We start from the raw sequence: 19,510 nt of genomic DNA, 5'->3' as shown, positions 1-19,510 counted from the left end.
AGCGACTGTGTGGAAGGGAGTGAATGCGCAGAGATGAGAATGCACGAGCGATTGTACACTTCCACGAGAGAGGATTTGCGCTGAATCGGATCATATGAACTATCTTACTGCTTACTTCTGGGAAGAAAGCCGAAGCCAAGCGTATGTTCAATTTGATTTCGGTTGAATACACCCATGCGTGAATATGTGATTCTTTAAACAAGACTATTTGAGAGAATAGTATTCCCTGCTCACCCAAAAATCAATGCACCGTTGCAGTAACTCATGATCCAAAGGAACATATTTGATATCAGGCCGATCTGCAAGAGCCTCGACAGTATTTTTGGCCTCAAATACTGGAGTATACATGCGACCCTCTATCCGAGTCACGTTCTCCAGAACTGGTTCCTGGAGCACTGGAATCATCGATTCCAACGGATTACCCGGAGACTTTTGGATAGTTTCCATCCATTCCTGGTACGGAACTTGCTTGACTGGGTATCCAGCTTGGTTAATCAAACCGCATGTCTCCTCTATACTCACCGACTGCGCCACATCGGGAGACACGAGATGGTATGATCGCCCGAGACTCTCAGACTTTGATGCAATATGTAAAATGGCCGAGGAGACGAAGTCCACCGTCACATACTCAAGTCGCTGGTTGGGAAGATGGGGGAATTGACGGGTCTGAATGCACCCAACGACCAGTCGTGCAAAGAAATCATCTGTGCTTCCATAGCCCCTTGAACTGTCCCCAATCACGAACCCTGGTCGATAGATGGTTGCAGATAAACCGCGGGCCCGCGCCCTCTGAACCATCTCATCCGCCACCCACTGAGTCTGCGCGTATCCCATTTCGCAAGGCAATGATCCCAGATGTTCGGTGAGCGGGTCATCTTCGAAAATTCGCTTCGTTCTGTTCGTAAGACCAGTTTCAGACCACACGTCTATCGAGGAGACGTAATGCAGTGCCTTGCGTCTGCCTAATGTTGTGAGTCGGATGATGGTTCGCGTGCCAACTACGTTGGCTCCATAAAGAGCCTCGTAAGGTTCACACCAGTTTACTCGTGCACCCACATGGAAGATTACGCTTGCCCAGTTGCTGAGCCAGGTGAACTTGTCCTCTCCCAGACCGAGGGTGACGTCTGTTAGGTCTCCATCAAGAGCCATGATTTTTTGAGTCTTCTCCAGTCTGCCATCCCACAGGTCATATTTTTCTAACGCTTTCTGAATGCGGTCGTTCGCCGTGAGATGGCCACGGCTTCGGGCCAAACAGGCTACTTTATTCACACTAGGCATGGATAGCAGTTGATGGAGTAAGTATGCACCGAGGAACCCGGTCGCTCCTGTGAGGAACACTTGGCCCTCTTTGGTAGACTGCCAATCCGGAGGAGATACTACATCATCCGCTAGATGGGAGTCCTGTACCCATCGTGTTGTCTGGACGGGACCGGTGCTGTCTTCGTCGGGGCTGTGGAGGAGAGCTGTGAGACTTTCCAAGGTAGGGTTTGCATACAGTTGTACCATCGTTACAATTTTACCACTGTGGTGCTTGATCTTCCCTATTAGCTGGGCGGCTTGTAGCGAAGTCACCCCAAGAGAGAATATATCCTCATTGGGATCAATGTGTGACAGGTTCAGCAATTCTTGGAGGTGCCATTGGAGCCAGTCGTTCTGGCCCTCTACTTCTGGAGGTTTCTGGCCTTCAGGTTCTTCTGTCTCTGATGCCTTTTGCAAGTTGCGAACCAGCGCATTCCTATCGACCTTGCCGCTGGATGAAAGTGGAAATTCCCGGATGCTTTGAATCGAACCTGGTACCATGTAATAAGGCAAATGTTTCTTTGCCCAGTCGATAATCGCGGACAGTTGAACTTCCGTTTCACATTCAATTGGAACCACATAGGCCGCCAAAACTTCCGAGTCCCCCTGCTTATGCTGGATAACGACACACGATTCCACTTGCGCGTTCCTCTCCAGCGTACGCTCTATATCGCCCAATTCCACTCGGTGTCCAGAGCATTTGACCTGTTTATCTGCCCGGCCAATATAATCCAACATACCGGATGAATCTCTCCATTGTGCCAGGTCACCAGTGCGGTACAGGCGGATATATTTCCCAACTTCCTCTCCCAGTGTGGCGGTATTGACATGGATAAACTGCTTCCCGTTCTCTTCGGGTCTGTTCAGATATCCTGATGAGAGTTGAGGTCCGGCAACACAAATCTCCCCCGTCTGATGTGTGCTAGTAATATTCCTGAGCTGTTCGTCCAACAGGTAAATTTTAGATTCTCCGAAGGCTCGTCCGATGCTGATGCGAGGGTGCTGTGTCTCTGCAAGATCGACCCGGCACACTGTTACAAATATGGTTGCCTCCGTCGGACCGTACACATTCCACAGGTTGCCCGGTGGGCCGTTGATGAGGACTTTCTTCATCGCCTTGACATTCACAGCCTCACCTCCCACAAGGACGTGGCGCAGACCACGAAATGCGATGGGCGCATCCAAAACGATGACATTGAAAAGAGCTGTCGGTATAATCACCACAGTTATCTTGTTGTTTTTCAGATAGTCACTGAGAGCAAATGGATCCGTGACGATCACTTTGGGAATTTGAATGACTGTCCCCCCAACAAGTAGCGATGTCCAAATCCCAAAGAGGGAGAAATCAAACCCCGGGCTGATAACCCCAGCCATACGGTCAGACGAATCCAGCAATGTAGCCGGCTCAGATGCTAGGACATGGAGAATACCGCGAGCTAGGACCTGGATGGGTTTCGGCAGTCCGGTGGAGCCAGAGGTAAAGAAAATGTGACTGCGATGGGTTTCTGGACATCCTGCTTGTATGCGGATTGGGCTGGTCTCACTCAAAGTGATATTCTGCGCAGTTCCTTCTTCGACTTGGATAACTCCAAAGTCTGACACTCGGTCAGCGAGGGCTCTGCTGGTAATGACAAAGCGCGAATTGATATCGTGCAGCATGGCTAGTAGGCGGGAGGAAGGCATGGATGGATCAATGGGGACACAGGTCCCTCCAGCTCGGAGGACAGCAACTTGCGATACGATCTGTTGATAACCAGAATCAAGTAAGATGCAAACGGGTTCCGCGAGCTTGATTGACCTTCCATGTAGTTTTTCAACAAGTATATCAGCTCGTGCAATGAGCTCTCGATAACTAATGCTGGCATCGCCATCGACCACTGCAGTTGCATTAGGAACAGCGTTTGCACGCTGGACAAGGCGATGTTCCATTGCGCTTTATGGTCGAAATAGCTGATAATGATTCTGTTAAGGAGAGATGTGACTGACTCTGATGGTCTAGTGATGAATAGACCGCTGCTTGAAAGTCTCCAACGGAAAACACGCCAAATACTGGCCATTTTATAAAATATGGTGCTCGGTCTAACTTGTCTTTCTAAAATCAATTCGTATACTCTTGAACGCGATTTAGGATAGGATACGTTACACGTACTGATAGTTAACTGCTGAAGCCTACTGCGTCATGTCGGATCAACCTGTTCAGTCTTTTATAGTACTTAAATTTGCGTCATTATTTACCTTTTTCGGCTTAACATGCTATATGAAATAACCTGCATCGGATCTACATCGTACAGGAGTAGGGAATGCCAAATTTAAGTTTGGCAGCCTGTATTGCGTATATGATGCGAGTCTATGTATTAAGAGAAATTAGGTAGTCTCCGCTGCATAAGGCATCTGTCATGTCTGAGCAAACTCTTCCGACCTTTTATGGTAATGAATTTCATCATGAATTGCCCAGCTTGGTCATGATATATGCAATAGCTTTCATATTAGGTATTCGGTTCCGTGAACCCTTGCGGAAACTCATAGGATCCTGTATATAGCATATATATCAGCAAGATGCTACATCTAATACGAGCCGTACTATATGTGGCTCGTAGGGCGGAAAAGGCAAACGTGAATTTTGCATAGAGAGTGCTTAATCCAGTAACATCAGCACGTATATATATAGAAAGAGCCGTTAAATGGAAGTAAGTTTTGATAGAAGTGTTGTATGCCATACAGGAATTGATAGAGCATTACTGTTTACAGACCTGTTTACACTACTGCGCCTTGTTTGGGTGTGACTGTAAATGAACTTAAATCGAGATTTGCAGAATGATATACCCAATACGAGTCTGATCGCATATGTATGTATATTCCGTGTTGACGTGTATGAAAGCAATGATTTAAGAGGCAAATACTGAAGTAAAGGTGAGTGAGACCGAAATATTTAAGTGTAGCAATAGGAACCATTAACAAGGCACACAAACATTACACATAAACAAGTCTTTCCCATATTGTTAGACTGTCTCTGCAAAGCATCATGACTTCCAGAATATCCCGTGAACAGATAGAGATACTGAGGTCTCAGGTTAAAGAACCGGCATCTGTTCTTTACCCAGACTCTGAAGGGTACGAAAACAGCCTGGAAAGATGGTCAGAAGTTGGATTTCAAAGAGCGGTACCGCCTATTCCACCGCACAGGACACTGTACTTTGGCTGACGACCCACATAGGGAGTCGTTATGCGCCCAACAAATACCAGAGATCTCGCAATCACCGTGCGCTTTGCCAGGGACAACCGTCTGGACCTGGCAGTCAAGGGCGGAGGACACTCCACAGATACCTCCTCCACTACTGATGGAGGAATTCTGATCGACCTTGGTGGTATGAGACACGTTAGTGTCAACTCAACCGACTCCACTGTCACTGCACAGGGTGGTGCACTGTGGAAGGATGTGAACGATGCCGCTGCTCGGTTTAATCTGGCTGTAGTTTGCGGCACGGCCAGCCACACGGGCGTTGGGGGGCTCACTGTCCGCGGGGGATATGGGTATTTGACTCCGGAGCATGGGCTGGTCCTTGACAATCTTCTCTCTGCAAAAGTAGTGACTGCCGATGGACAAATCCTAAACGCATCCGCAAACAAGCACCCCGACCTTTTCTGGGCGATTCGGGGCGCTGGAGCGAATGTCGGCGTGGCAGCGGAATTGACGTTCCAGGCACACAAGCAGGACAACAAGGTCTGGTGCGGCACCATGATGTTCACGGGCGACAAACTGACTGAAGTTGTCGAGGCACTAAATGGTGCGCTGGTTCATCCACAAAGAAAGGCGGCAGCGCAATGTGTCTTTGGTTTATCACCTGATACGGGTGCCCCGGTTATCACCACGGTCCTCTTCTTCAATGGCCCCGAGGAGGAAGGGCGGGTGCATTTCTCTAGCCTTGTCAACCTGGAATGTATCGGCATGGACACGGAGATGAGACCCTACACAGAGGCCAACACTATGCTCGACGATGCAATGCCACTAGGGGGAAGAAAAAAGACCATCGGAGTGAAATTAGCTTCGCCTATTCGGCCTGAATTCGCCTCGGAATTGATGGAAGAACTTGGCCGCAAACTCGCCACAACGCCCGAATTAGCCAAAAGTTGTCTCGAGATCGATTGCTTTGATCTTTCCAAGGTGTATGATGTGCCCATTACCGAGACTGCCTTCCCAAGTCGAACCAAGACTCTTAATGGGGCTATTCTCCTCCAATGGGTCGATCCGAGCAAGGACCAGGAGTTTGTCCTATGGGGAGAAACAATCCAGAATATGTGTGACAATGAGTTGCGACGAGCCGGTCACGAACTGAATAAGCTGGTATCGACGTTCTTCGGCTATACACACGGTGAGTTAGAGGGGGAAGAGAGGACTTGAGGGATATGTACTGACGTCGCCTTTAGATGACAATATGACACCTGAAGATATGTTCGGAGTTAATGCTGATGCCTTGCTCAAAGTGAAAAGGAAATATGACCCAGTCGATGTTTTCAACAAATTGAATCCTCTTGGCTTGTCTGGTTAGTATAGCGGGAGCTCTATGGGCCACGGCGGTGATGAGCGGACGCGTATCAGATACTTTCTATCTCAAGACCTTTCCTTTTTTAGCTCAAATCTCTTGTCTCGTACAATGCACAGCACATGGACTCGAGGCCCAGTGTGAAGTCGATCACACAAGTATGTCACCGGGGATAGGAAGGCTCATGAGAGAGGAAACAGCTTGGTTATAGGTTCGGCCTTTCCGAGGTCATCTGTTAGAGAGACATGGTGGGCACGAGACGAGTGAAGAGGAAGAGAGGGAAGAGAGGGAAGAGACTGATAGTGATGGGCTGATATAGAATAGCAAAGAAAAAAAGAATCCGTACCCCAACTACTCCTGGTATGAGGATCGAAACCCTGACCAGTTTCACCATTGACTGAGCTTCCCAATGCGGTATCACCCGGGCTCATTGTTCTACCCAGCAATCAGATGACCTCGTGTCTCTCACCCACTCGGCCACCCAGGGAGGATTTTGGCAGACTACCTTGGACTATATTCAAATAGACCATTCAGGAACTATTAGAACACGCTATCCATTGCCTAATTTACCCTCATAAGTAATGGAAGCCAATATTTCAGCCTTCACAAGAGCTTCGTATTTGTTGATATACAGGAATATCCATACAGTCCCGGTGAAGTGGGTGATAACTGGTGACAAATGGAAGACTAGAGATTATGATTGAATGGCATTCTATAAGAAACAATCGGTCTAGTCAAGTGACCGGATTAACCTACCTTTACAGACGGCCTGTGGTCAACTGGCCGAAGTTCAATATTTACCTCGTCTGTCATCAGAATCCGCTGCGAGCCCGTATCCCAGTCTGCATCATGCAATTCAGAAACATTGTTTGTACGATGGGTGTTGGACGAGACATCCACCGACCTTGCCTGCCCAATATCATTATAATACTCATTCGCTTTCGACCACGGTGTGCTGCTTGACGGCTGGTGGCTGACCTTTCCGCTGGACATGCCGAAGATTCTTGCAAAGGTGCCACCGAAAGCTGTCTTCAAGAGTACTCGCATCGTTGGCAAACATGTGCAGACAATGCCCGTTGAAACTTCGATGATGGACCACATGTATCCCTTCGCGTAGAGCCATGTGGAATCGTACTCGCCCAGGACAAGCATTGAGAGAAGGCGGGCCATAGCTGCAGCGCAATCACTGGGGGAGAACGATGTATTAGAAGGCTTATCTGTACTTCCCTGGTATGGAGGTTAAAAAAAAGGGATTCTCATACAAAAGACCCAATGCAAAGATCAGAGACAGAGCAATCTTCTGCGGTTTCGGAAGCTGGATATTCCACACTCTAGGAATTGGCATCAACCAAACGCAAAGTCGCTGATGATATTGACAATTGCGTAGCCGATAGCGAATTGCTTAAAGTTCAAACAAGTCCCCTCCGTCGTCCAGAAGGCGCTAATCGGCTTGCAGTTGAAAATGGCGAGGAAAGTCATGACAATTGCCCACACAGAGATCAGAACGATCATGCCGTCGACAATTCGCAAGAAACTCGAATGCTCGAAGATGCGTCGGTATAGAAAAAGCAGTGCTAGCTTCGCAGCCGTAGGAGCCAGCACGTAGAAGATCTGGAAGAAGTAGAGGAGCTCCGCGAATGTTGCAACTTTCTCTGGTGAGAGGGTTTCTCGGTGCTTGCCGAGGCCGTTGATTCGACCTGAAACCCCGTCAGTAACAGTATTGTGGATCCCTTAGTCTTAGCAGGTTCAGAGTCATCATTGTGACACTCGTACTAACATACCACGAATATTCCGTATAATAATCAGTCCCAGAAAAGGGCCATGCAGATAATCCAGTCATCTGCTCCGAGAGACAGCTTTCGCAGTCGCCGAGCCCCAAAGCGGGCAATAACAGCGAATGTGGCCAAGACAGTGAAGATTGTGTTCACCACCCATAGTGTTGGTCCGAAGTCCTCCAGGGCGGTACGGGTGGGCCTACCCCCGTCATAGCCATCAAGTTTCTCGCCACCTGGGTAGCGCACCGTTGGATTAACATGGTATAGTTTCGTATATAGATTTTGTTTATTTTCTTTTTGAAAGAAAAAAAACTTACTTAGAATAGCTAATTTTAGTACAATGGCATCGTCTGGCTAAGCGCTTTGCCTCCCACCTCTGACTTGGGCGCCAAACAGATAGCGTTAACTGGCTAGAGTGACGGAATGTATCCCGATCTAGCCTAAATAGAATTAGGCTGGAAGTACTCTCGCGCCATGAAAGCCTCGGCGCTACAAGCTGCTTCCTTGCCAGTGGAGATATAAGAGGGCATGGATAACATGGACAATCTCGTTATGTGCGAAACTCACAAATCTCTATAGTATTCCGTTGGCCTTGAAGTACTTTTGTCAACAACATGCAGATTGGTTATAGTCCTGGTGACATTTATACCTGCATCAGACTTGCGAACGATCTGCGGAAACGATTCAAATATGCGCCGTCGCAGTATAGGATCATTTCTGACGAGTGAGATATCCACCTAATCCCAGTGTGATATTAGACTTACGCCAGAACAGAGTCGAAACATTATCAAATATGTTCCAATCTATAACAGCGGAGCATCACGGTCATCATTTGAGTGAGCAGCAAAGAGGTACTCTCAGTGACATTACAAAAAGATGCCAACTTCTCCTGGGGGAGATTCGAAAGAAACTGGACTATTACGCGGAATTTGATGGCAGCAAGAATTTCCGCGGCGCAGTGCAGCTATTTTGGAAGCGCTTTTTATGGGACGAAAAAGAAGTCACGGAATTTCGAGAACAGATTAGTCAAAGGGTGAAGGACCTAACTCTGTTATTGGCACACCTGAATTGGTATGTTCCTTGGCGAGGTTTGTGTTGGATAGTTCTAACTATAGCTAGGCAAGGGATCCAAGACACCAAAGACCTGACAATTTCCAATCGGAAAGGAGTCGAGCAGATCGTGCAGCATGTCAATGAGAAGGACCGATTTGATCTTATGAAGTGGCTCTCTCCGATTAATAGTGCAGCAAAACAAGCCGATACTTTGAAGCTTCGGCACAAAGGTACCGGGCGATGGTTCCTCGAAACGAATGAATTCTCCAATTGGTTCAATCAAGCTCAAAATCAAAGGGAACGACGCACCCTTTTCTGTCAGGGTGCTCCGGGAACTGGAAAGACGCTGATGATATCCACTGTGATTGACGAGCTCCGTCGTCGCATACGGAATGATAGTACGATCCAGTTGGCATACTTCTATTTCAATTACCGTGCGGAATTTACAATTGAGGAAATACTCGCCAACCTCCTTAAGCAACTTATCCAGGATGCAATGATACCATATCGACTGAAGTCTCTCTATGAGAGTCACCGGAAGCACGAAACTCATCTTACCTTGGAGGAGATTTTGGAGCTTCTGGAATCTACAATTTCGGAATCTTCCAAGGTGTTTATCGTCATAGATGCTTTGGATGAATGCCAATTACCTCACATCCACCAACAAGAATTACTCACTCGCATCTCTGGGTTCCAAGATATTCACAACTTAGGCTTCCTGGCCACCTCCAGAGACAACCCAGACATCTCCGACATGTTCCCGAACTGTCCACGTCTTAGGATTGAAGCAAAAGACACGGATATTAAAGCATTTTTGGAAACCTCGTTAAATCATTTCCGTTGCGTCAAAGAGTCACCAGATCTACGGGAAGAAATAGTCGCGGCAATCATAAATACAGCTGATGGGATGTGAGTAAAGCGAACCTCAGTTTTCGGTTATAGAAAATTAACATACGCCAGGTTTCTCCTTGCCAGTCTACAACTCGGCTCCTTAGAAAAGCTGTCTCCAGATGAGGTCCGCGCCCAACTAAACAATCTTCCTCCGGGATTGGATGAGGCATACTCAGAGACTATGGAAAGGATCAAAAGCCAATCCCATGAAAATGTCCGAAAAGCCAAACAAGTCTTGCTCTGGATAGCGTGTGCAACCAGACCACTGAGCCCACATGAAGTGCAGCATGGCATCGCTGTCAACGTCGGGGAATCTAAACTTGGCAAAGGGAAACTCACCAATATAGATGACCTGGTTTCCCTGTGTGCAGGTTTGGTCAGAGTTGATGAGCAAACCGATGTTATTGGATTGGCCCATTACACTGCGCAGAAATATTTGGAGGACAAACGAGAAAGATATTTTCCGGACGCGCACTCGCAAATTGCCCATAAATGTCTCGCCTATCTCTATCTGGACAGCTTTCAAACAGAGCCTTCTGAGTCGCGTTGTGAATACCTAGCTCGTCAAAAACAATATCCACTATATGCGTACTCCGCTGAAAATTGGGGCTATCATGCGCGACAGGCATATGCCAGTGTTGAAGAGGTGGTCAAAATATTTCTTCACAATCACCTCGCACTCAAGAACTCCCTTCAGGTCCTGCGGGGAGATCGACTTTTCCCAATATATAAGAACACAATCCTGAGCAAGTTTTCGGCTTTGCATTCCGCTGCGTGGTTTGGGCTTGACGAGTGCATTTTGGATCTTTTGACGGACAAATCTGTTATTGATGATATAGACGATGACGGCCAGACTGCATTGCACTGGGCTACCCGGAACGAGCAAATCAGCACAGTCGAACTCCTCCTGCAACACGGTTCCAGCCTCAATTTGGTAGATAAAGAAGGAAAAGGTGCGATCCATCATGCTATCAATAAAGGGGACGCACGTTTGCTTCGAGTTCTTGGTGACAACGGCGCAAACCTGGAGGTTGCGGATAACAGAGGTCAGACACCTCTCCTAAACGCAGTGGAGACCATGGCAGTGAAAGCTACACAGATCTTATTAGAGATGGGAGCTGAAGTTGGGGCTTTAAACCTCATGAAGCAGAATGTTCTGCACTTGGCTGCCTTAGGTGGGAAGGATGATGCACTCCAGGTGATAACCTTGCTTTTCTCTCACCACGATTGTCCAAGCCCTGGTGTAAGCGACTTGGATAACATGACACCACTTCATTATGCTGTGGCCAAAGGTCACCAAAAGCTCGCCAAATTGCTACTTCAGAACGGAGCAGACATAAACCTTGGGATCCACAGGAACTGCTCAGGCTACCCAATGGGGAATCACCATACGCCAGAGTGTACACTGCAGGCCAGCCAAGGAAAACCCTCTTGCGATCATAACACTTGGGGTCTGACCCCGTTGCATTTCGCTGCACTTGCAGGAAATTCAACTATGACCAAGTTTCTTCTCTCCGAAGGTGCAGATGTGAATGCGCGCTGCCAATATGGGGATACCCCATTGCATCTCACTCTCCGCAAGGCTGTGTTGGATCCGGACAGGATGCCCCCATCAAGTCCTTTAGGCTTTGTGTGTGGTAGCATCCCCAGAATACAAGATGCGTGGTCTGACAACAGATGGAAGATTGAGTGCCTGAAGGACTTAATTGACGACCATGAAAGCGAAGAAGCCGCCGAAATATATGATAGAATCTCTGAAGAGCGAATGAAGGTTCTTAGTTCCATCGTGACGCACCCCGGCATCGACGTTAACTTGGGAAATCTCAATCAAGAGACCCCAATGCACCTTATTACTATCGACCAACATGATTCTATCGCTGGCTTTTCAGAGTTGGCTAAGAAGTCTCCACGGACGTGTATTCGCAACATACAAGGACAAACGCCGTTACACATTGCCTGCCTCAAAGGGAATGAGAAGATAGCCCGCCAACTTCTATGCTTGGATTCTTCATCCGCATTCGAGTGCGATTTACAAGGGAACGACCCTTTGCATTGTGCCATCCGCTCCGAAAACAAGAAGTTGGTAAAAGCGCTCCTAGCCCATTTTGACAAGCAAGGTCGGAGCGCGTGTACCGAGGTGGATGACAAAGGCAACAATTTGCTGCACTTCTACCTTGAGAAACCGTTATGCTTCCCAAGAATGGTTCGTTTCCTTATGGGTTATGGAGTGAACGTGAACCTTCTTAACGCCGATGGGGATTCGCCACTCAGCATTTATTTACGGTCATCCCATTTGGGGTATAAGAAGGAAATGTGCCAGCTGTTGATACGAAAAGGTGCTGACCCGCTATGGAGAAACAGTCTGGGAGAAAACCTCGCTCATGTCCACATGCATTCTTTCGTGGAGGATTGGGAAGTTTTCCGGATTCTGAAACATTCCGGTGTCGATATATTTTCCAAGGATCACAGCAACAAAAGCATACTCCATCACGCAGCAATTCATGGTTCACTTGGCGAACAAGTAGTTGCCGCCCTGCATGACTACCACGGCTCGGACCTTTATCAGCCTGATATTGATGGAATGACACCGCTTATGTACGCAGAAAAACGTGCCAGTGAACAGATTGAAGATGAGAATTTCGCTCGCGAAGGCAGCCGAATCACTCTAGAGTTCTTGCGAAAGATGGAGCGAAACGTATTGGAACCCGAGGACAAGGTCAGAACGCTGTACGTTTATAATATTCTGCTCATTTGGTAGTGACGATCCTGACTCAAGTTTAACACCAGGTGCATGACGAAATAATGCTCTTTGACTCTTTGGCTAACGGTCAGCAATTTAAGCACAAGCCCATTATCGTGTTCTTAAATAAGTTAGATGCTTTCGAGAAAAAGATCGTAGTTTCGCTTCTTTCGGAATACTTTCACCGACTTCAATGGTCCTAATATAAACTTATATGCCGCTACAACACATTTTGCTAACCAATTTCGAGGGATTAATAAAAGGAATCGTGAAATTAATATATATTTCACAAACGCCACCGATCCTAAAATGTAGAAAGGCGTACATAGTGAGTCTATTATATATTGAGATACGGCGGCCACTACTCCGCACGTTTACCCATTAGACTAAAAATGTCATAACAAAGTCAGTTCACGGGAACTGACTTGTTGCAGTGGTATATATATATAGGCGCCCCACAAGCATGTTATGGGATCACAATATAATCACTCTCTTATCTTTATAACTTTAAACTATATATAATCTATAGATATAATCAACTGCTAAGATAACCACGAGAATATACTCCTTCCTCTATCGCTACTTAGCTATACTATAATAATATATTCTTTATTTAGTAGGTCAAAATATAGCAAGTATTTAAGTAATAACGGAATAACAAATTAAATGGAATAAGGATATAATAAGTAAGGCTATTAGATAGCTCTAGACCTTTCGATCAAACGCTATAATCGTCGAAGCGGTAACGGAATAACCTCGCGAGTTTCTTCCGACGTGATAGTTTCGTCTATTAACCTAGAGTGTCTACCTTCTAGGACTTATTAACAAAAGCTTTGTATATAGCTTTAGGTTTAGTTTACTAGCGTGAGACGTTTAAAGCGGGCTAGCCTCTATACCGTAGTAATAAGCTTGCAAATCAAAACTGTCGGTGATATCCAGAGTTTTATCTACTAGGCAAGGATTGCTTATAGGTGATTACCCGACGACCTAAAGGCTTCCATTATCTTTATAGACTAGAATTCCACTCGGCAATAGGATGAATGGGAAGGAGATAGTCTGGCTTCTACCATCGGTATAAAAGCCAGAATGATCTATATCGGCCACGTTCAGATCCATTATATTTTCACCCGAGGGGAAGGAGCATAGAGGTCTAGTGTCATCATACTCCGGTGTCAAAGGTATAATCCAGGTGGCCCAAATCAAGAGATTGAAGCCCTTAAGATATTATTATGCTTCTTTTACAGATAGGTCTACCAACACTAAACTTTTTCAGGCCTTTGATTCGTACAGCTCTGCTAACGCAGGCGGCTATCACTTACCCGCCACCGCATCGCCCTGCTGGTCCGTACAGTATACTGTAACTGCCAGCAAAGACAACCAACTCTTGGGCCCGGCGAAATATCAGTCCAGGGCCGCGACCCACGAGGAGGCTCTCCCACAAGTACAGGTCGCCCGAGTGAAGTCAAATCACACTGAATATTGCACGGTCCCAAGCAGCCGCCAGAAAAGGCTTGCCAGAGGACGTCGGGAGACACGCCAAATGAGTGGATGTAGCACTCCCAGGGAAACACCCCCGGCTGCTGTATGTTCGATTATCCTAGAAAGAAGGGAGCGTGCTGGCCTAAGTCCGGACCGGCATGCCTAGATTGAATAGGTATCTCTATCGAATCAACGTCGCGCAGACAGATCAGTGTGCATGTGGACAAGTAAGAGAGACCGTGGAACACTTCCTCTTTCAATGTCGGAAGTGGACTATACACCGGACGGAAATGCTACAATTTACTTATACCCACCGAGGTAACATATCTTTCTTCCTAGGCGGAAAATTGCCTTCGGATGACTAGAACTGGGCGCCAAACTTAGAAGCAGTGCGAGCCTCAATACGATTCGCAATCGCCACTGACTGGCTTGACGCCGCTTAACTATATCGACTAACACAATGACACCGTTCCCCTAAACTAACCCACACCAACCACTTTATACAGAGACGGTAGACGCGCTTTAACTGCCGAGGATGGGATGTTGAACACTTGAAGAACCGCCTTCAAGCCAGTCGCCAGTCTACTGACAAGATTACTAACCCACGAGGACCCGCTACGATATTGGTAGCTGCGATGACATACATATACTAAAAGGAACCATGTATAGGCTCTAAGGAGATAAGGGAGATAAGGCACATGTACACTAGGATATTTATTGATAGATCAGTGATAGTTGCCCTTTCGGCTTAGCCGCCAGGCGCTAATGAGTTGTGTGTGTATGTGTGTGTGTAGAAAATAGAATAGACCTAAATGATCTCATTGTTCTGCATGTACCAGTACTATGATAGGCATCTACCTTCCCCAACTTAACAGAACAAATTGTTCATTTCACTTTAGTTATCAATGCGAGCTGAACTAACCAAATAAAATATATAGAGTAGGCTTTATGCTCCAGATGGTGGAAAGGCATTTACCAGACATGTCGAGTCCTCTGGTGAGCCATTTACGCCACTCACGTCTTGGGCTTTGCGAGATACCCCTGGCATTGAAGAACTTAGCCAGCAGGGCGTGTGGGACTGGACTGGAAAACGGGAGATGTTCCGCTATGCCTATCTGCAAGGTTAGTACATCAATTACCACGATTGCACCTGATTCTGATCTGACTTGGGTCCAATATAGAGTGGAACAATGTTGCGCCCGAAATGGATGTTATACTATGTCCCGCATTCCTCACGCCCGCCCCCCTGCATGATACTTCGAGGTACTGGGGCTACACTTCATTATTCAATCTCCTTGACTACTCGGCCCTTGTGTTCCCAGTTACCAAGGTGGATCCCGAGAGAGATGCCAAGGACACCACTTACACCCCGAAGAATGAATTCGACAGCTGGGCATACGAGCATTACGACCCGGTAAAGCAGAAGGATGCGCCCGTTTCCTTGCAGCTGGTTGCTAAGAGGCTGGAGGAAGAAAAGCTACTCCAGGCATTCAGAGAGATCCAAGAGAAGATCGGTTTGCCGTTCGTGGATTGTCTGGCTTGATTACGTTTTGGGGAATCAATTTTAATTTGGAAGGAGATTGTCGATTCTTGTCTGGCGCAGGTTCATCTTACGCATCTTTCATTTTGTGCGCATTCTAGTGTTTGTCTTGCTCTATATACAACCATCGTTCCAAGTCTAGACAGACCCCTTTCTTGCCAGAACAGGCAACCTTGACAGCTACCTATACATATTGATATTCCTGTGGAGAGTTAAATTGAGTTGAAGAGCTCACTCTTCCCAGATGATGCTGCTCAACCCCGTTGACGAATTACTAGCCTGGCCAGGCTGTCCAACCTGCAAGTTGGCAACTAGCTTGCCAAGATTTCCACTCTCGGAATCCCTTCTCACGATGGCTACGTTAGATGAACCCTGGTCCCCAATAGCCACCAGAGTGCCCTTCTTATTGGCGGCAAAAGTGCGGGGAATGGTGCCATATGAAGAGGTGATTTGGCTGAAAGTCACCGTTCCATTAGAAGAGCGAGCCAAGGTCGCGATAGAGTCATTTGGAGGAAATCCTTGATCAAAACGAATCGAAGCATAAAGATAATTACCAGCTATAGCGAGCTCCGCCGGTGTAGCCCCAGCCGGTAACTGTCCGCCTGGGTATGGAACAAAGGATTGAGTTTCCCCGAACCCGAGACAACCAGAGGATAAGTATGATACAACGAACGCACTAAGGTGGCCGCCCAATTCGCTAAGGGTGTATAGCATAGTCACTGGGGCTTGCGCTGAGTCTGAGAGGTTGGATTTCCAGAACAGCCCGTGTCGCGGACCACTACCAGGGGTGTAGTTAAGACTAGGGCATACATTTAGATGTCCAGAGTGCTGGTCAATCGCGTACACGCGGACCTGATCGGCACCTAAATCGGGAATAAGGAGGAAATCACCGGTTGGATCGAGGATCACCTGGTGCGGGTGCGGTGCATCCTGCTGAGGTTTGATACCTGGCTAGGACACTTGGTAGCGGAAGACCTGCAAGGCCTCCTTATCGGAGCTAAGGGGTAGGGTAAAGGTTGAAAGGGCCGATCCGCCACTGGTGAATGTTAGTTTGTGTGTACGTAGGTCGGCCTGCAAAGCTGGCTTAGGCAGACATAATCACTCACTAATGCGCAATAGCCAAGTACTTTTCGCGTCCATGCTTGCCTCCATAAATAGTGCTGTGGACGGCCGAGCCCACGTCCACGGTCTTCGCGAGCTCCGTTAGTTTCCCTTCCTGATTTACGAAGTAGGAGCTCAGCGAGCCATTTATAGTCCCGTTGCCCGAGTGGTCGGAGCAATAGAGTGTGCGCGTTGACGAATCGAATGTAAGCCAACTAGGAGCATCACCACATGTCTTCAAGGACGAAGTGATCGAAAGCGAGTTTCCGCTATCAAAAGAAAGTGTGTAGATGTTGCCGTCATAATGGGTGGCATAGAGGCTCGTGGCAGCTGCCAGGGAGATAAAGAGAGCAAGACAGCGGACCATGGTGGGATTGGGAATAGCGGGAGATAAATAGAGCGAGGGGAGCTCGGGCAAATGAAACAATATATACTTCCAAGATTCCCTACTTATGTAGTTGGATGAATCTAATTTATCCGGTAGCGTCTGTCTTAGTTTTAGAGGCCTTTGGTTTTGTGGATTTCTCCGCAAGTCCCCGCATGTAGGTCGTGCCTCTATCTAATAGGTGGAATCTCTTTTCATGGCCGCTACGGTGGACATTGGCTCCACTAGATTGCCCATTCTGGAAATGAGCGACATGCCGGAGAAGAGTCAAGCAATCCCGTTGAATGCCAATAACTGTAGAACTCCGCTCTGGGCTGTCCACCGCGGCCAGAGACCAGTCCGGCAGGCCTGGCTATCAGTAGACATATTAGGCACGTGGCAAACCCATATTTTTTACGGTGATTATGAAGCTTTTGCACGTGTGTTCGAGTCGGCATTTGACAATGGTATTGAAGAAATTATAGCATTGTATTCCGCTAACGCGCCATAACCAATTTCGCCTGTAGTGATGTGAATATATAGTCAGATGGGTATTCTATCCATGAATGAATAGGACTCCAACACTACCTTACCTAGTAATAATATCAAATATTGAATCTACCTTTTTGTAACTCGGCTTTTGTCACGACACGCACTATATATATCGGAGCCTGGAATGCTCAGATATAGTGGTCTTTTGGCCTAGTGTGTAACTCGCCAGTCCAGGGGCAGGTTGTAACAGTTTTACTACTTTCGCGTAGCAACTGAAGCCACTCTTCAAAGGTGGCCCCGGCGAGCTGACCTGTAGTCACTCTTGTAAAACTCAAAGACTTGAACTTGATCCTATCAATACCCAGTACACATCCGATTTCCAATCAGGGTTGCATTACAATGTTGGCCACGAGTAGCGCCCTTTGGCTTAGATGAGCACGGTCGCATGACTCGCCAACATTCCCCTTCCTCACCTCTGTCATTTTCTACCACGACTACCCACCTAGTAGCGATGCTTGAAGAGACCACTCCACTACTTGGTAGGCAGCAGAAAGCCACAAGGTGGCTATCACTCTGCTGGTTGTCTGCTGTTGTCTTCTGCCTGTCTGCCGCGGGGGCTTTTCTCAATGTACCCCTGACGCGACTCATCGAAGACAGGCTCTGCAGTCGATATGTTCGGCAAGGCGCCCCAGCTGAAGAGCTTTGCAAGACTGATAAGATCCAGTCCATGTTAGCTTACCTCAATGGCTGCCTCCCTGTTGTGGAGGCCGTGGTTGGTACGTACTATATGGGTGATTGTTTACCTTTACTTCAAAGTGTCCGGCGCTGATTGGTTCCTCTAGGACTTGTTGCAGCATTTCTATTTGGAGTTCTGGCTGATAGGTGAGGGCGATCATTGGATTAACTTCAAAGTTAAAAGGAATCAAAACTCACTTATCTACAGGGTCGGTCGGAAACCCATTATTATTCTCTCAATGACTGGGACCTCACTATCCTTGGCCTGGGAATTAGCTGTAATTGGTTTGCCCAGGTTCATCCGAGTTGAGTTCATCCTGGCTGGTCCGTTGTTTGCTGTCGTCGGGGGTGGAAACACCGTGCTCCTCGCCAATCTGTACTCGATTGCATCGGATTTGGTGGTTCAATCAGATCGGTATGCTCTCACAGTCACCCATTTCGATGAACATGTGATGTCTAACATATAAAAAAGAGCATCCACATTCTTCCTCCTGGCATTCGCCAGTTTAGTCGGTGCCTCTGTTGGACCAGCTATTTCCTCCATCTGCATGGAGGCATTTTCACCATGGGTTTCAGCCTTCATCGCCTTCTTTGCCAACCTGGTTGCTCTAATCCCACTCTTCTTCGTACCCGAGACATTGTCAACATTAAAGCAAGACTCCAACTCCGAGCAAGAGTCAGAAGATGAGCCCCGTAACTTCCCATCATACCTTTCTCACCTCCTTCAACTTGGCTCTTCCATCGTATTGCTGAAGTCTTCTTCTCTGGTTATTGTGCTGGCCACCTTTCTCACAGCCGCACCCGAGGTCCTTGGTACATCCCAGTTTTTGGCACAGTACATTAGCAAGCGTTTTGACTGGCCTCTCGCCAGAACGGGGTATCTTTTGACCCTCCGCGGGGTCATCCACATGGTAGTCCTGCTCTTTACACTTCCTCTACTCTCCAAGGTACTCTTGCGATACCAGCCCTCACCTGTCAAGGACTTGACGCTCGCCCGTGTCTCTGTTGCGATTGCAGCCGTCGGAGCACTCTGCATGGCTTCGTCACAGATAGGATTGGTGATTACTGGGTTAGCGATTCATAGCCTCGGATCAGGTCTGGCCCCGCTGTGTCGCTCGCTAGCAACTAGCTACGTGGTACCACAAGACACGTCAAAATTGAATACGGTCATAGGTATAGTTCAAACAACGGGGTCGCTGTTTGCTGGGCCGGCATTCGCGTGGTTGTTTGAGACTGGAATGAAACTGGGAGGCACCTCGCTTGGGCTGCCGTATTATGGTTTGGCAGGGTCGTTCATGTTGTGCTTGGTGGGCCTGTTCTTTGTTCACCCCCCTGCTCAGGGAGAGGAGAGCGACGAGACCTAATTTGCGAAGTACCTGAGCAGATGTGGAGTGGTAAATCTTGTATAAATTCGCTATTTCAATGCGCGTGATGGTCCCCATGACTTAACCCATTCGTTCCCTGTAAACTGCCCGGCATCACCATCAAACGATCTTTTGC

General features: G+C 47.6%; 7 protein-coding genes across 7 annotated transcripts; 4 read left to right on the top strand and 3 right to left on the bottom strand.

Moving 5' to 3' along the window:
• Nucleotides 1-204: 204 nt before the first annotated feature.
• Nucleotides 205-3,228, bottom strand: N7525_010805 (non-ribosomal peptide synthetase; the record flags this gene model as incomplete). The annotated part of the gene is made up of 1 exon (XM_061215228.1): nt 205-3,228. The coding sequence occupies one exon, from the start codon at nt 3,226-3,228 to the stop codon at nt 205-207; it is 3,024 nt and encodes a 1,007-aa protein (XP_061067740.1).
• A 1,093-nt stretch (nt 3,229-4,321) lies between these two features.
• N7525_010804 (FAD-binding oxidoreductase) lies at nt 4,322-5,846 on the top strand (the record flags this gene model as incomplete). The annotated part of the gene is made up of 3 exons (XM_002561214.2): nt 4,322-4,459; nt 4,514-5,669; nt 5,725-5,846. The coding sequence occupies 3 exons, from the start codon at nt 4,322-4,324 to the stop codon at nt 5,844-5,846; spliced, it is 1,416 nt and encodes a 471-aa protein (XP_002561260.2).
• Nucleotides 5,847-6,534: 688 nt separating this feature from the next.
• N7525_010803 (uncharacterized protein) lies at nt 6,535-7,680 on the bottom strand (the record flags this gene model as incomplete). Its single annotated transcript, XM_061215227.1, has 4 exons — nt 6,535-6,552; nt 6,597-7,026; nt 7,195-7,537; nt 7,614-7,680. 4 exons carry the CDS (start codon nt 7,678-7,680, stop codon nt 6,535-6,537), a joined length of 858 nt encoding a protein of 285 aa, XP_061067739.1.
• A 728-nt stretch (nt 7,681-8,408) lies between these two features.
• N7525_010802 (uncharacterized protein) lies at nt 8,409-12,362 on the top strand (the record flags this gene model as incomplete). Its single annotated transcript, XM_061215226.1, has 4 exons — nt 8,409-8,686; nt 8,735-9,577; nt 9,629-12,286; nt 12,347-12,362. 4 exons carry the CDS (start codon nt 8,409-8,411, stop codon nt 12,360-12,362), a joined length of 3,795 nt encoding a protein of 1,264 aa, XP_061067738.1.
• A 2,513-nt stretch (nt 12,363-14,875) lies between these two features.
• N7525_010801 (uncharacterized protein) lies at nt 14,876-15,321 on the top strand (the record flags this gene model as incomplete). Its single annotated transcript, XM_002561216.2, has 2 exons — nt 14,876-14,900; nt 14,960-15,321. The coding sequence occupies 2 exons, from the start codon at nt 14,876-14,878 to the stop codon at nt 15,319-15,321; spliced, it is 387 nt and encodes a 128-aa protein (XP_002561262.2).
• Nucleotides 15,322-15,549: 228 nt separating this feature from the next.
• N7525_010800 (lactonase family protein) lies at nt 15,550-16,786 on the bottom strand (the record flags this gene model as incomplete). Its single annotated transcript, XM_061215225.1, has 3 exons — nt 15,550-16,248; nt 16,294-16,354; nt 16,425-16,786. 3 exons carry the CDS (start codon nt 16,784-16,786, stop codon nt 15,550-15,552), a joined length of 1,122 nt encoding a protein of 373 aa, XP_061067737.1.
• A 1,000-nt stretch (nt 16,787-17,786) lies between these two features.
• N7525_010799 (uncharacterized protein) lies at nt 17,787-19,374 on the top strand (the record flags this gene model as incomplete). The annotated part of the gene is made up of 4 exons (XM_002561218.1): nt 17,787-18,051; nt 18,118-18,157; nt 18,219-18,425; nt 18,483-19,374. 4 exons carry the CDS (start codon nt 17,787-17,789, stop codon nt 19,372-19,374), a joined length of 1,404 nt encoding a protein of 467 aa, XP_002561264.1.
• Between the last annotated feature and the right edge of the window lie 136 nt (nt 19,375-19,510).

Source organism: Penicillium rubens (assembly GCF_028828025.1).
Source record: "Penicillium rubens strain IBT 27055 chromosome Unknown utg000004l_segment0_segment0, whole genome shotgun sequence".
Taxonomy (NCBI): Eukaryota; Fungi; Ascomycota; class Eurotiomycetes; order Eurotiales; family Aspergillaceae; genus Penicillium; species Penicillium rubens.
The sequence above is the reverse complement of the archived record's forward strand: the minus strand, read 5'-3'. Positions and strand labels throughout refer to the sequence as shown.